The 17012-nt window shown below is 37.7% G+C and overlaps 1 protein-coding gene across 1 annotated transcript in view; it reads left to right on the top strand.

Moving 5' to 3' along the window:
• The window catches only part of ABCC4 (ATP-binding cassette, sub-family C (CFTR/MRP), member 4), a gene marked incomplete at its 5' end in the record, with an annotated part of 111005 nt that extends 95534 nt beyond the window's left edge, over positions 1-15471 (top strand). Inside the window, 2 exons of the mRNA XM_009699864.1 lie at positions 10370-10504; positions 15364-15471. Of these exons, the coding sequence (XP_009698166.1) occupies positions 10370-10504; positions 15364-15471 (243 nt within the window). The remainder of the gene's footprint in view (positions 1-10369; positions 10505-15363) is intronic.
• Between the last annotated feature and the right edge of the window lie 1541 nt (positions 15472-17012).

The raw sequence follows: 17012 nt of genomic DNA, 5'->3' as shown, positions 1-17012 counted from the left end.
TCTTTCCCCCTTCCAAGACTTCCAGTGGGATCTCATAAAATCCCCATCACCCTCTCTTCCTCCTCCTCTCTGGTTCCTTCTCCAGGTTAAGAAATACTGTATTTTTAGAGAGGGGAAAACAGAAGCATACAGAAATTGAGGCTCACCCAGGAGGGAGCATAGTGGATCAGTAGCAAATTAAGTATATGCATCTGGCATATACTTACCAAACAGTTGTTTGCTCTATATGCTATGCTGTGGTCTCTCTATAGGAAAGCCACAGCGCAGTCAAAACTTGTGCATTTTCCAATGACAAGGATGTTTTTCCACAGAGACTTTTCATATCAGTGCAATACTTCTTTGAAATGGAAACTCTTTATGCAAGCGGAACTTGATCTAGTAATTAAAAACTGTCATTCAAATGGGAAGTTTTTGATGAAGAGAATCATGGGAAGAGTTTTGATTTATTTATGGGAAAACCTGTTGTGGTTACATTCTGAAATGACTAGTATTCAAGGTAACAATACTAAGTACTTCACAGCCAGATTTGTGCTGTTTTTTTGGTCAACAGAAAATGACTTCCCACGTCTTTCCGGTAAGCCTCCCTCATTCAGTTGTTCTCATTTTTCTGATGTTATGTTTACCATGGTGGAAACACCTGGGCCTCATAAATCAAGCACTGTGTTTCATGCACTAGACATCTAACCTCAGAAGGGCAATCAGTCCACCAAGAATAGGTGTAAACCCCCTGGAAGCAAAGGGGAAGCTCTGGAGAGAGATACAGGTGGTTTGCATGGTGAAAGGGGAGTCACCTACAGCTAGACAGAAAACACTATGCAATAGACAAGGTCTGAGCACTTGTCTCTCTCTGGAGTTTTGGTATCTGACCCAGTATTGCACACTAGTATCCTTCATCCATCCAGTTGGAGATGAGGCAATGATGTTAACAGACACCTAAGTGAACATTGTAGTGATGGCAACACTGCCCTTCCTTAGCATGGGGATGACAGCATTCTTTCAGGAGGTGCAGAAATCTGTGGTCCACATTGGTCTCTGTCTGAGGAGGTCTGAACGCAATGCTCCCCATTCCCAGGAAGATGTTGTACCCACCCATGTACACAGGGCAGTCGGGTTAAGGCCAGTCTCCACCCTTCACTCAATTGTGAATAATTGAGCTGCCAGAAGTGCGAGAGTCATGGAGCTAGAGGGAGAAGTATGAGGGAGTCTGAATCTTCAGCCTGGTGAAAAGCAGAGCTCTCGAAGGAGCTGGGGAGCCCCAACTGCCCTACTGATACCTTCATGTGAGCTTTCGCTGCAGTGGCCCAGCTTCAGATGGAGATGTGGAGAACGTAGGAAGGTAGTGGTGGTACAGTCAAATTAGTATTACTGAGTTAAAGCCCTAAGTGCCGTGGTCTATTGGCTCTTCTTTTGGTGGCTTTGTTGCCATTTACTTAAATATCACTGCTGTAAAACAAATGTGTTTAACAATAAATCTTAGACATTCTGTTAAGGGGGGGATTATGTGAGTCACAAGATACAGAAATGTGCAGTCCTAGTTGTAGAATAGTTCTTTGTGAAAACTGTGAGTGTTGCCGTTAGTATTGACACTCTCCTCTTAAGTATGTACGTGTAGGACTGTTTTGTTGGTGAAGAGCTACCTGCTGTCAGGTACAGGCCCTCAAGTGCGTAAGATGTCTAAGAGAGATCAGTTGGCAAGACCATAAATTTTCGTGGAGCCTGGGATGGTAAAACATGAAACTGTGAAAAGTAGACGTAATTAGGGCTACGTTCAGAGCTGTTGTTCAGTCCTTCAAAATTCTAAAGTAGGAGAACTGCAAGGGTATAGAATGGGTATTTTTTTGTTCTGTAACACAGAGCTGAAAGGGGTTTTTGCCTTATATTAGCCCAGGATCTGGAGTGTGATGAAATATTGGATATTATACATGTGCTATTGAAGTCTATTCTGTTAAAAGAATATAAAGGGATTATAGTAGCTTGAATGAAAGCCAAATTTTTGAAACTAGGCACTTACTTTAAAGTTTCTGTGAAAAATTATCTTGTGGATCTGAATCCAGTAATCCACAGTGAAGTTGCTACATTCATATTTGTGCACCTGCTGTCATTACTCACAAGGAATAAACACTAATAGAAGTCCTTTTTTTGACTAAGCCTCTGTATTGAAAATATGGACTAGGGAATATTAGGACTAAATTTACTATTTTTTTATTCAACCCAAGAAAAATCCCAGCTGTGCTATGGGACCAAAGTCTCTTGGGTAAAGAAATAAGAAGATAGGAATATGAAGGATAGTCACAGAAGGGAACCTGCATGGAGCAGAAAATAGAAATTAGTGATGATAGGTGAGATGCCTTGCTCAGGGGAGGTGAAAGAATACTTGGTGTCAGCGTACCTGAACATCAGTATCAGTACGTACACAGCAAAAACATTGCTTGTGTACATGTGTTCTGTTAAGATGACTGGTAAATCGGATGTCCAAATTTTCAGGATCCAAACAATCAAATGTGAAAACTTAGGAAATATCTCGACGCTTAACTATAAGGGCTGATGAAATATTTCAGGGAAACTCTTCAGAGTTTTTAAGCAGTTCCACCGGATGCGTGTGATGAATGCCAACCCACCTGCTTGGCTCTTGGCTGTGCTGGAGCCTATCTGGCCAACTGATGGAGAGCAAAGGGGCTGGGAACTGTTAGGTTTCTCCTTTCATTTGGTAACTCAAGACTTACAGAGTTTCTGGAAGAGCTGAGCATTTAGCAAGTGATTTTTCAGGAGTTATTAGTTTGGGTTTGAATCTGAACAAAGGCGATTTCCACCATTCCCAAGTCTCATGAAACTGGGTTGATGTTTAGCACACCACAAGGGAAAACTAGATCCTTCCATGTTCTTTCCTGGAATTTAGTAATTGAGTTCAACAAATATCAGCAGTGAACACATTGCTTTCAAAGCTGAGTAATTTATGCATCTTTATCATTAAGAGAAGACATTATATTGATGTTTCGGCCAGGTTTTGCATAAAATACTGAGCTATGTGCCATGGTCGTGTATCAGAGCAAGTGTTGTCAGCTGAAATAAAGCATCTACGACAGTTGTAAATATCACACCTGGCCCACCTGTCTCTAAAATGAGTCAAAATCTCAATGAGCTTTAAAATATACTAGGATTGTTGATTCTCTTTGCCAGTTTTAAGCCACACCTCTCCAAAACATTGGTACCTTTGAGTTTTTAAAAGCTGCTCCCATTTCAAGAGGGCTGCCCAGCAAGATTCTTCTTTTGCCTAAATAAAACAGCTAATTATTGAGGCAGTACTTCAGCTGGGAGCATTCAAATGAAGAGCTGGGTTTGAATTACTGCAGGAAGTGAAGCCAATGTTTGATGAACCTTGATCTCTCATTCTGTCAGGCATTTGTGTGTGAATGTGTTTCCATCAGTGTAAGGACAGGACGGTCGGATCATGTTTTGTTAAAGACAATGGTATGGAATCCAGACCATACTAGAAATACTGACACATCTTTAGAGAATGATTATTTTTTTTTTTGCACTCTCAGAAATACTGTATTACTGTTTAAAAGCAAATTGGCAGAGGACATGCTGGTGACTGATGCTTTGAGCAGAGAGTTTCTGATAAGGTAAAACTGTGTGGCATGGCAGCTGAGCCACAAGTTCGTTATCATCAGAAACTGATAAAAACAAGAGACAGTATTGTTCCTGTCATCTGCAACAAGATTCCTTAACCTCTTGAAAAGTATAATATCCTTGTAGCTTATCTGCCTTTCTAATACTCTCAAAAGCCTTATTAAAGAGTGGGATTTCTTCAACTGAAATATATCTTCTATCACTTCGGGGCCACATTTGAGCCATTCTGCAATCCCGATTGAGAAATGTGGCTTTACAGTGGTTGAAGCAGTCACTACTGATTGACCAAGGGGCAGTTTGGTCAGCATGTACAGCTGTTGGTAAGAACTGACATGAGGTCCCTTCATACTCTGTAAGGGAAAGGTTGAACTTGCACTGGTGTATCAGATGTTTTGAGGTGAGGCAACCAAACAATACAAGAAACATCTGCAGTAACTGGACAACAGGCTGCTTTCCTCCAGCAGGATACAGAAGGAGTTAATATCAAATGATTATCGGTAGAATAAGACTCATTGCTACATACAGAATTGATATTTTTTCCCACAACATGCCAGCCAGCTTACAGTGGCTTGCCATCAGATGGAGAAAAAAGAAGGTAGATTTTTAAGTCTCTGCAAGAAAAGTGAAGATAACTTGTATGTGGAACAATTCTCCAGGCAGTGTTGCATGCTCAATTTTCCCTAATTATAGCTCAAGAATAATTTCAGTTTAAAGAAATCCACTATTTCTGGCAGAACAAAACGTCTGAAGTTGCCTTTTCTGTGAGGCAGGGGAAGGTGGGCAGGGGATACATTTCAAATCCCAGTAACCAGTGGCAGATTTGGAATTGTTACAGCAAAGTTAAGCTCTGCTGAGAAATATTTGGAAAGTCTGAAAATAATAATTCAGATTATAAGAAGGTGAACACCCAAGTGTGCTCAGTTTTACAGACATGATGTATGAAATGTACATTATTTGACACCAAATTTGTCTGGAGTTACTGGTAATTTGTATAGAAACCCTGAGGGAGCTTGGGGAATGCTTAGATTAAACCTGAAGACTGAAAAAAAACCCAAAACAAAAAACCAAAAGCCAGCCAAACAAAATTTAAAATTAAAAAAGAATGAGGGGGAGGGAGAGAAAAACCCTTAAAAAGATAAAAAACCACCAACTTTAAAATGGTTCCTGAGTTAAATTTGCAGCCTTCTCAATGTTCTTCGATGTTCACAAACCTGTTTAGATAGGTTCCTATTTATAAATGATTCTTCAGAGAAGTATGTACATGTTTCTGATCTGTTTTGACAAACCATGATGAGACGGAAGAGACAGAACATGCTTGCATCTGAACTTAACGCCAACTGGAGCGCAGGCTGCTGGCTCTTTCCCACAAAGCTATGTATTGTCTTGGGTAAATATATTTCTTGTAATGTGATGTAACCAGAAGCATCTCCTGAATATTCTCCTCTTCCCAGGACTTTATTGAAGTTCATCTTGATGTATACTCTCTGAGGAAAACATTGTTCAAAGTTGTACTCCTAGTGGAGTTTTGAACTTTACTAATAATTTTGCTGTTCGGTGATGTCTTCTCCAAGTTTAAATTAAATCAGATGTATTCCCTAGGAGATAATTTGCTTGAATTATTTTCCTTTTGAATAGGAAATAAAAACATTTATGATCAACTCTTAAATGTCCGATTGTCCCTCTGGCTTTATGGTGAAGATGAATGTGAATAGGAATACTAGTCATTCCTCAATAATAATTGAAATAAATTCCCATGCCCCCCTCCTCTGTTGCTGAACACTTCCAACCTTGGACTGTTTTTTTCTCAGAATGTTTTATAACTATTGTTCTCTTGGTTTGTCTGCTTTTGTTGCTGAAAGTTAGAAAATGCAGGATTTAGAACTTTCTTTTTTGTGTCTATGGATAACCATAAGTACGTGGTATTTTTTTACAGCGTTTGTAAGCATTTGTCTCTTCCTGTGGCTAATGGCACTTCTTTTACTTACATTAATCCACAAAGAAGATTTTAAATTCATTTATAAAATGAATGTTTGCTTTTCCAAAGTCCTGCGCAACAGAACGATACAGATTAGTTGCAGGAATCATCAGGGAGAAAAGGTGCTGTACTTGTTCTGCTACCTAAGTCTCTGCTGGAAACTGGACTATCTTGATGTAGTATCCTTGTTATTCATTGTCTCATTTCTCTCTTTTCTTTGTGAAATGGGTCTCTGATTTCTTTTTCACCATTTTGTGTTTTCCTTTTTGTCTTCCCTCCCCTGCTTTTTTGTCATGGTTACTACTTTAAGCTATGAGGCTATGGAATGGAAATACTGCAAAGTTTGGGGGTTTTGGAGGGGAACTTAGGCAAAGTGGAGGTAGTTACCCTGCTAGGGTACAGATGAGGCAAAATGAACAACTGTTTTGTAGTTGCCAAATCTTATACAAATTTAGTTCAGCAACATTTTTGTGGCATAGGCAAATAGTCCTTCTGTTCTAGCTAGAGTTAACGTAAACAACACATTTAAATGGCTAATACTCCGTTTTCGTGTTTGCCTTTGCAGGTCAGTCAAATTCAAATACTTCTTTTCTGCTTCTCTGTCCTTCCCTGCCATGTTTTTAATCTCACTCTTTCTACCTTATTCTGTGCCTCTGTGTCAAAGTACTGTTCAAAACTATGTTACCTTCTACTCCACATGGTGCTTATCCTTCTGAAAAACTCACAACTGGGATGAGCAGTCACTGCCCCAGACTATTCAACCAGGATGAAACATCAGAAGGAGTGGAATTAGGTGGCATGAGAGGATTTTACTCAAGAAGAATATAACATTTGAGCCCTGTTTGAACTGAAGTTGTCTGAATAGTGCTGCTTGAGTAAGGATAGTTTGGATAGCTATAAGTAAAGAGCAGTTTCACCTCACGCAAGGATGTGAGCAAATTCCATTGAATAAGAATTTTCCTGTGTACTTTCTTTTGCATGATCACCAGCGGCCAATTTTGTGAATTTTCTGTTGTTGGAGTTACTGTTCCACTTCAGAAAATCCTGTTGAAGTCATGAGGTTGTGACTAAAGCAAGAGCAGTGCAGGCGAGGTAGAAGAAACTGCCAGTGCAAGACAGTCGAGAATCTGGCCCTGGTTTACGTGCAGCTACTTTGGGTTTATGTAGGCTTTTTTGTGTTTGTTTTTGTTTTGCTCTGGGCTGTCTAAATATTTCACAGGCAGTTCACTCCCACAGAATGATTATGAGTCTTTATTTGGTGTGTTTTACAAAGAGTCCAACTGAAGAGCTGAAAAGCTGAATGATTTGTTCAAAATCCCCCTCTCTCAATATCTACGTTAAAGTCCATAATGAAATCTCAGTCTGATCCAGAGACCTGTGCCTCTGCGTGTGTCCTCCATGATCACCCTGCCGATCTGATTTCACCGGCTGCAAGCTTCTCTGCCTTTTTTGTATCAAGTTCTACTGGTACAACTGCCTTGGAACACATCTTGGGTTCGATTCGGTCATATTGTGCAGTGATAAGCATTGCGTACGAGTTGATCAGAAAATATGTGGCTGGTAAACACCAGATTCCACCTTTCCTGAATGATTAGGTGGCTTTTTGAAGTCCTAATGATTTTAATTTGGCTTGGAGTCAGTGAGTAAGAGTATGCAAAGCCTTAGCCAAAGTACCTATTTATTTATTTAAATTTTATCAGCACATACTTCTTCAAAGAAGAGTACCTATCTCTTTGTCTAAGCGCTCTTTAATAAATGTATAAATGTATAACCACCAAGTAAATCAGCTTAAATTTTCTCTATTGTCTTGTGGATAACAGAGTGTTTTTCCTTGGTGAATAGGGTTTATAGAATATTCCTGACTTGTAGGAGTGATGTTGTTGTTCAGTTTCATTCTTCATTTTTCATTTCAGATTTTTAAAAAAAGTAACACGGCTTGTTTTCCCTGTGTTTGTCTACTCTCATAAAACAAGTTTGTTTTTATTCCCCAAGAAAGGATATGAATAGAGTAATGATTTGTTTAAAATGTGAATGGAATTTTTCTAGACACAAATCGCTCGCTCTATCTGTTCATCTTCTGGACTTGGCTGTTTAAAACTTGTCAAGGAAGAATAAATTTTTCCTTTTTCCCTCCCAGGTTCTTTGGAGGAGAAAGATTGTCTGTATTTGTGGTTGTTTCAGATATTTGCAAAATTAATGTTAAAATTCAAATACGCAGTAATATAAATTTTTTTTAAACCCTCTACTTTCCTATTGTAGTTCTTTACTTGTGAGAGACACATTTAATGAAGATGCTTTTTGTTTTCTTTCTTAAGGAGCGGTTATATAATCTAGTGCTATGTTGAAAAAAACTTTGCTTATTCAAGGCACCAGAGATGTCCTATGCTGTGGCACCCCAATTTAATTATCATGTTGAATTGTATATGATAAATTGCATTTTTAAGGAAGCTCTCCTTAGCTGTGGCATACTGTAGTATATAAAAGATTGCAATTATAATTGTATTTGTAATTAATCCTTACATATTCAGGTTAAATGGGATAGGACTAAGTACACTGAAAAATCAACGTGTCTGCGACTATACCTTTGCAAGTGAAATACTGCATCTGTTGTATATTAAATTACTATATATTGTGCTATGCAATATTGCTATTATTTCAATTTTTTTCCATGAGCACTTTCTTCAGCTGTATACCAAACAGTATTGGAAATCACTTGCAAAGGAAAACATAGCATAAGCTTGGTGCTCTAAGATAAGGAGCTTTTGAAAATAGCAAATAACTTCTTGTAGGTTTCTGTGCTACGATTTATAAAATCAGACGTAATTATGCTGCTGTTGTTGACTGAGTTATTTTCCATTCAAATGCTATGTGCTTAATTGAACCAGAAGCGAAGGAGTGGGTACCTTTCCCGTGGTGCTGGGTCCCTGGTGCCAAACAAGTCAACAGAGATCTCGGCTGCGTGTAATTTTCACACCAGTGCAGGCAAAGGTGTTTTGTCATGAACGGGGGTCCGGACCGCTTGGAGATCTGCCGAGCACTTGGCCATCAGGATGGTTTGCTTTAAGGAGATGCAGAGGCAAAGTGCACATTGGAAAGTTTCCTCACAGGACTTTGAATTTACCTTCAAACTTATTAGAGTTTCTTCTTTCAAACAGAAGATTGCAAACTGTTTTTGTTATTTTGGAAGTTGTCCTCGTAATACCTTTTACTCATTTCTTTCCTGAAATTAACGTAGCATGCTGTGTATATTCAATTTTTTATTTATATAATAAGAAAAATATTTTCTGAATTACTTCATTTTCTAACATAAGTTCGTTCTTTTTTTGTTTGTTTTTTAAACTTCACTGCTCCTACACATGGACTAAAGTATTGAACTTGTAGACTGATACCCAAATCTCTTTCTTGAGTCAATACCATTAATTTATAAGCCAGTAAAGTATTTGAGTGCATTGCATTTGTCAATATTGACTTTTCCCTGCTATTGTGTTTCTCATTCTCTTAGGTTAGTTAGTTGTATCTCAGTCTCCTCTATTCTAGACTTACCTGCACATTTTTGTGTCATTTGCAGGTTTATCGCTTTTCTGATAACTCCTTTTTCTGATGACTAACACATATGTAGCTACCGCATATGCCAGAACGATGTGGTTCTCACCAGCTCCTACCTGTTCAGCTTTCCACAAAGAAAAATGCACCGTTTATTTCTAATCTCTGTTTTCTGTCCAGGTTCTTGAAAAACTTTTGTCCCTTGTAGGACAGCTTTTTAATTACACCAGCTGCTTTTCTGGAAATCCATATAAACCATTTCTTCTTTAGTTTTCTTTTGGTGCATTAAGAATTGTATCAGATTTTTGAGGTACAATTTACTTTTGCTAAAACAAATTCTGCCTGGGATCTGTGTCTCGTCTTCTTGTGTTTTAATGATTATTTTAAGTAAATTACTCTCTTATCTCAAAAATATATATGCTAGTCTAAAAATTCCCTGAATTAATCCCATAAGGCTTTTCAAAATGTAAGTGCAATATTTGCTACCATGCAGTCCTTAGAGTCACTAGTAGGAGAATATTTTCTTAGAGGTTCAATCAGCTTATTCTTAAATTTTTTTCTGATATTTTTGACTGTATGTATCCTCTGTGGCTTACTGACTTACTGCCTTTTTTGTTTCTCTGTTGTTTTTTTTCCTTCTCCCTTCCTCTCGTTTGGGTACCCATGTCCCTGGTGGCATCCCATCTTTTTTTATGTAGAAAGAATAGGTTCAGGGTAAGTATCTTTCTAATATGTAGCTGGCAAAAACTGATGCAAGAAATTGTTTATCTTTTCAGCAACACCCTCATTTTCTTTAATTACATCTTCACCTCCTCTAATCCAAAACACCTACTTATTCTCCCTTAACCCTCTTGGTGGTTATTGCGTGGTTTTTACCCACAGCTGTTTACTTCAGAGCCTCATTTTAGGCCTCTTTGTTTCTTTCTTACACAATGAATCTTATAATCTGCTTTGTTGGCTTCACAAACATTGTATTTCCATATTCTGCATAACTTTGCATTGGATTTCTATAGGTGGAAAGGCTGTAAGGCACTGTAAAATTGTACAACAGGTCTATAAACTGAAAAAGTGCTATGCTGGTTTGAAGAGGACATACTTCATTTTCAGGATACAAAATTCATCTTCGCACTTAAAGTGCGTGCATTCCCCCCTTGGATGTAGTCACTAACATTTGTTTTTGAATTTCTTATGTTAATACATTGATTTCTGCTGATTTAACAGGTTTTAGATGCAGGAAGAGTGAAAGAGTATGGTGAACCTTACATTTTGCTGCAAGAACAAGATGGATTGTTTTACAAAATGGTGCAACAAGTGGGCAAGACTGAAGCGGCTTCTCTGATAGAAACAGCAAAACAGGTAATTTTAGAAGAAGGGATAATTAAGTTTGTCTCTGCGGTTTGTTTATCTCAAGTTAGCATATTCAGTGTTATAGTAAGACTTCCACTAAAGAAGCTGTCGGCTTTGCAAGGCAAAGCTATCGTTTTCAGTGCTTTTTTTAGTGGGATATACACAGACTTCCAAATGATAAGTGTATTCATATACCCTGAGTTGAAAGACCGTTTGGATTTCTTGCATCCTTCTGTATGTACACAAAATGGTAAGTGTAAATAATACATGTCATGCTGACCTATGCTGGGCATTGATCTTAGAAAAACTTGCTGTAAAAACATGTTAGAGCTGCAGAGTCCAGGATTTATCTATTATTTCTATACCTTTAAAAGGGCCTATCAAATTTTAGTTGCAGGTTTAGTACCTGTGTATTATATTATGATCTCTGGGGGTGTGATCACATTCTTACTTTTGTGCTTTCTCTTACTCTGTTCTCATACCCTTGGTCTGTTCTGCACATAGGATGAGCAGGGCTCGATTAAGAAACAGCTGTTGAATGTTTTGTTGCGTCCTTGTTCCTTACAAGGCTCTGTGCCTGATTTACTGCTTACTATTCAAATCCTACTCTGAGTACAGAATTATTAATGTAATTGTGAGCATTCCTCTGGCAATCAAAGTGTTTAAGAAACATCAATGGATTAATTTCCATAATATGCCTCTGAGGTGAGGCTATATCATCTCCACTTTTCATTTGGAAAGCTGAAGCAGAGATAAGAAGATAAAAAAATGACCTGTGATTGAGGAACTCATTTTGGCTAGCTTTTGACTTGATCTCTTTTCTCTTTGATAATTTACCACACAGGATGTCCAGGGCAAGGTTTTATTTCTGTCAATGCCAATGAAGTTTCAGCACTGCTTCAGTTGATACTGGCAGTGCTCAGTTTGGCAGTAAATTGCTTCATAGTCATGTAACTTTACTTTCAACATGCAGGCGAGGCACTGATATTAGGCATATAGCGACCTAAGAGAAACTTTTCAAGACAAGATGCAAAGGTCTTATCTCTAGCCTTTATGCTTTCCTCTCCTCAAGTTGCTGGATGGGTGGAGCAGAGCTAGGGGAGCACAAACTCCAAACTATTTCTTAGGGAAACAGACGGCAGATAGACAGGAAACAACACATAAAGACAGGAAACAAAATGGCAGGTGCCTGGCTATTTCCTAGTAAAAACAGATGCATGTCCAGCAAGTTGGAAAAAAAAAAATGAAAAATTGCACTGTCATGAAGGCTGCGTGCTCATATCTGGATCCTATTTTACTGAACCTTTTGAAGATTAAGGAAGAGCTTTCTGTGTTTGTTCATATTAGAACTTTTTTAAAGCTGCTGAAACCTCTTTTTTTTTTAAAGAGTTTTTCAAGTGAAGTTTTGTAGCTAAGAGCATACACTATAAATTCATGCATGGCACTAATTGCAGAACTGAGGAAACAGCTTTGTCCTTAACTAGACTATGTAATGAGTCCTGCTGTCCTTCTCCATTGCTGCAATGTAGCTTCTTATATTTTATTACTAAAAAGGAATGAGTTAGACATGGTTTTTTTTTTTTATGGTATGTATATGACAATCTGGAGGTTGTATAAATGATGGTTAAAAGGATAGCTTCAAATTCATGTGACCACTGTCCAATGAAGGCCAGCTTCCTAAGGCCTGATCCTCGGAATGGCAAGAGGTGAGGCTGTCCAGCTGTCATCTGTAGAGCTTTAGCCATGTCATGCTGTCTCTCCTTCCTTCCCTGCAACCCTCCCCAATTGCAAAATTGCATTCAAAGATAATTTAAAATATATAAAAATAATTCCCTGATGTTTCTTGCCCATATAGTCATCTGCAGTTACCACATCAATGTTACGTGATTTTGTACAGGAAGGGAAGAGATCCAGGAACCAGTCTCTGCTGAAATGTGGTTTGATGAAAAAGTTTGCTAACTCCCAGGCTAGAAGGCAGATACAAGCTTTAGCATCTGCCAAGAATGCAAAGCATGGTGCTTATCCACACTCAGCCCAAAAATATGGGAATCAAGAGACTATATCTCCAGTCAGCAGCTACCCAGAAGCACAGTTACAGTTCTTTCTGTTTGAAGGACTTGGCCATTAATTCAAGGTTTTTGTTATTGCCATCCCTTGTGCTTCATGCATACTTTCAGAGAAGTTGCTTAGTCAGAAAAGCTGATTCCAATGGCTTTTCTTTTTACACTAGTAAGTCCGTTACATGTGTTGCTGTTGGCCTCATACATTCCTACTGTGGTTACTAAAAACTGTTTTTATGAAGAACAGCTTTTTTTCTGTTGTTGAAAAACAGCATGCAGCACATAAAAAGAAATGGTAATATGACATATATACATACTTTTCAAAAGGTGTTACAGTGGGTTGCTAAGTAAAATGGTTTGGAATGTGGCCATGCTTTGGCAATGATTATTTGATTTATAGCATTTTGGACCTGAATCTTGCGCAGAATGAACTTGTACCAAGAGCTTCTTTCAGTAAGGTGAGACTTTAAATGCGTTTTCTGGAACAGCATGAATTCTGCATATATCCTTTAAGTGCAAACGAAGAGGGACTCCACATCTTAAATTAGAAGACTAACTTGGACATCTTTGAAGAAACCTAATTTTCAGAAAAATCTTGTGGGCATCTTAGCTAAGCATCGCAGGATCGAGCTATTACTGGAACCTTGGCTCAGGCTTCCGAATTGATCCAACATTGCTGTTTGAATGTCTGTCTTTGTCACTCAGTAGCCCCATTTTTTTGTGCAGATGTCAAAGAAAACAACGCAGGCACAGCTCAAATTGGAGATTGCTGAGCGTATATTAACTGGCCCATGAGCCTGACAGCAATAGAGTTGTGCTTGGCATCATGAGACTGTGTTTTTATCTCTGCTCAGTTTACAAGAAGCTAGTAGGAGAAAATCCTATAGGGAAGTGAGAAATGGTCATCAAAGACTTAAAAAGGGGGGGAAAAAAGTGCTCAGTTATTCAGAGAAACAAAAATCGGTGTGTTCTCCGTGCCCTTGGCAGCATTGAGAGAGGCTTTTCCACAAGCTTTGGTGGCATCAGGGTAGGGCTGATTTTCTGTCAATCAGGTTTTGAGTACTTTGAGGGGAAAATAAGAGTTATTTTATTTTGTTTTAAAGCTATGACAGATGTGTAAATATTAAAATACTAGGTGTTATGTCACCTCAGTGATTACTTTTATAAAGGTTGCAGCTCTCTTGGCAGTAGAAGAAACTTGTATAAAGACTTGGGCGTTTAATATCTTGAGGGATTGGGCTCAGGGGAAGAATTGTGATGAGACAGTTGAAAAGCAGCTGCCATTTCACTACATCTCTAGTAATGTGCCAAGGTTTTCTATGAACTTTCCATTTAAAAAAAAAAAATCACATTCGAAAGCTGCGTTAAAAGTATGCCAAAGTTTTATGTTTTAAACCAGGAATGGGATAGGAATACATAACTGGGGCTGCAGCATGTGTGCAGGCAGGCACCTCATGAACTTCCCTCCGTGGCATCGATTGTGGCTGGTTACTGAGGAATGCTTCTTAACAAGACTTCCAATTCTTTTGTTGAATCAAATCAGACCTTAATATTCTTTGAAAGTTGTAAAGATGCATATGTCCTGCTTAGCACGTGTTCAAAAAAGATGACAGTGGTACTTACAGCAATGTTTTTATAGAATGATTATTTCTTTTTTATCCCGCGTGTCTTATACATGTATTCATGTATGTGAAAAGGACATTATTATCAAACAAACTGAACTTTGTTGACAACACACTCAAATATAAATTGGAGAAATGTTTCATAAGCCGTAGTCAAAGCAGTCTGAGTATGAGACCTAACTTGTGACATGTGTCAGCTTCAAAAAGATAGTGTATTTTCTGTTTTTTAAAAGACTCAAACAAAACTTTTCACATTCTTCTTTGAAAAAAATTGCATTTGAAGTCCTTTTTCACCCAAACACATTTTTAGATAAGAGCACACAAGTCTTGACATTATTTCATTTTGTTATGCGCATCTGTCAAGGAACAGAGATATGATACAGCTACTAAAAACTGATGATTGTGGAACAGTGAAACTTGACAGCATTTCATTTCCTTTATGTTCTGATTATACATTTATCAGGAAACCTGTATCTCTTCTAGTTGAGCTAGAAATTGGTAGAATTCAGGAACTCAAAGGCTTGGCAAAGAACTGTCCTATTATTTGGTATCATCTTATATTTTAGAGAAGTTGCTTGGTTGAGTCATTGTTAAAGCTTTTGCTTCTTCTTTCATTATTGTAGCTCACTATCCAGAGATCACATTTCTATAGGCCCTATAACTGCTCTGCAGCACAAATTAAACGCTGGGATATTTCATACATATACCTCGAAGTTTCAATGGTTGTCAATCACAGTTTGTAAAATATAGGGATTACAACCTGATATTAACATCCAAATCCATTGTGTTCATTTTATGTCTGAAAATGAGAAACCCTTGTGCAGACTCAAGATTTCACAGCTTCTTTGTCATCCTGTTTTTAATTTATCTCCATGTTTTGAGCTAGTAAAATGATTTTACTTATCAGTTTAATGCAAAGTGATAAAGCGTATCTATTTATCTGAATTACCAGAATTTGAGTGGATCTACAGGTTGTATGGGATTTTTCTCACGTTTTGTTATAATGTAAGATCATGTAGTAATTTTACTAATTTTTCAGTTACATGCAGTTACTGAATGCTACTAACCTGAAGTGCCTGTTGGGATTCCTTAAGGACATGCATTTATCTCTACTGTATAGAAATTTTATTTGAACCTATAAGGTGTTTGATGCATAATTACTCACAGAATCTGATATTTTTCCTAGGTGTACTTCAGTAAGAATTACCCAGAAGTTGTTCAGAATGGTCAACTTGCCACAGATTCCTCCTTGGATCCTTCCTCAGGATTATGCATAACTGAAACTGCACTGTGATTCCTAATAACCTTAACTGTTTTCCACAGAATGGAAACCTGAGATCATCTAAACTCAGTGACAATGTTTGCAAGTGTCAACAGGAGAGGAAAAGGAGGGGGCGATTCTTTGCACTGGACATCCTTCCTATTTAATACCGAGAAGCAACTTTTTACAGTCTCTCCCTCTTTAATTTCAGTGCAATATGTTTTCCTCTCCAACTAATTATGTTTGTTTTGCTAAGGAAATTAGGCAGACTCAGTTTTTATTTTAAAGTTATGTAGTAGAGATCTCTCTTATTTAAACAGGTGCAGAACACCTAGCAGGTCTAGGGTGCATATTTGGAGCTTATTAAAAAAATTTGAATGTATCCTTCTTCTCTTTTGGAAATATTTTGAGAGCAAGCAAAACCAGAATGTTTTTCAGTGTCAGTTTAGCACGATGACCATGTCTAAACAGCAGATTCGGTAGTGCACAACTTAGTTGTCTAGTGCAACTGTCTTTCTACCTGTTATAAGTAGCTATGCAGATTGGTAGAAAAAAGAATTGAACAAGCCAAAAATACTTTTCTTTTTGATAGCAAAAAGTACTAAATACTTATTTTTTTGATAAATAATTCAAATAATGCTGTTCAAGATTAATGTAAATATTAGTTTCATTTTGCTAAAATCCAAATGCTGAAAAATCAATCTCAATCTTCTGTACTTTAGAAAAAAAATTACCACATTTGCACTGAAGAAATATTTAAATAATTTAACATACATTCCTCTTTTTATTCAGGTTATCAAAGAAAAAAAGGTATTAAAATAACTTGAGGAAACGTTTGAATGACACGTCATTACACCTAAATACCGTGTAGTACCAAGTTATCTTCAACACAGCACATTGAAATGTATACATTATTTGCATTTATTGTGCCTTAATATTTGTGCCTTCAAGCCAAAACTGTAACTGCAGGGTACACAACAAATTCATTAAATATATGTTAAAAATACGTAACCTTAGTATATTTCAAGTTTTGCATCAGGGGTTCTGTTGAACTCGAGCTCTTTGAAGTTACCATCCTACCAGAATAGGTAGGAAAGTACAACCTCTGGTTTGCATGGCTGTTGCTGATAGTGAAAGGAATGCAGTGAGAGAGAGAGTTTTGGTATTCCTAAGTTATGTCCTGATTCAGCAAAGCACTTTAACACAAAGGCACTATTCCCATGTTTAAAAAGCAAGTGCTGTGCTGCTTCAGATTTTTGCATGTTTGGTGATATACCTACTCTTTGAGGTCCAGTGGAAAATAAATCTATTCATCTTACTGCTTAAAGGGCACAGAAGAGACTAAAAGGCAATGGATCTCCTCAGGACACAGAAAATTCCATGCTTTTTAAAAAATACTGAAGATGCTTGCAATTACCTTTGTAAGACAAATGTTATTTACCCAATGTTCACCCAGTGGTCTAAAAGTAAGGCGAACACAAACATTTCTTGTTTCAAGCAGTTCTACCAGCAAATAACTGATTCAAATGCAAAATTGTGCTCTCCTTGTCGAGAAGTAAATTGAGGCCAAAGCC

Source organism: Cariama cristata, unplaced genomic scaffold (genome assembly GCF_000690535.1).
Source record: "Cariama cristata isolate BGI_N322 unplaced genomic scaffold, ASM69053v1 scaffold1665, whole genome shotgun sequence".
NCBI classification, from domain to species: domain Eukaryota; kingdom Metazoa; phylum Chordata; class Aves; order Cariamiformes; family Cariamidae; genus Cariama; species Cariama cristata.
Note: the sequence above shows the minus strand (reverse complement) of the source record. Positions and strands in the feature narration are given on the sequence as shown.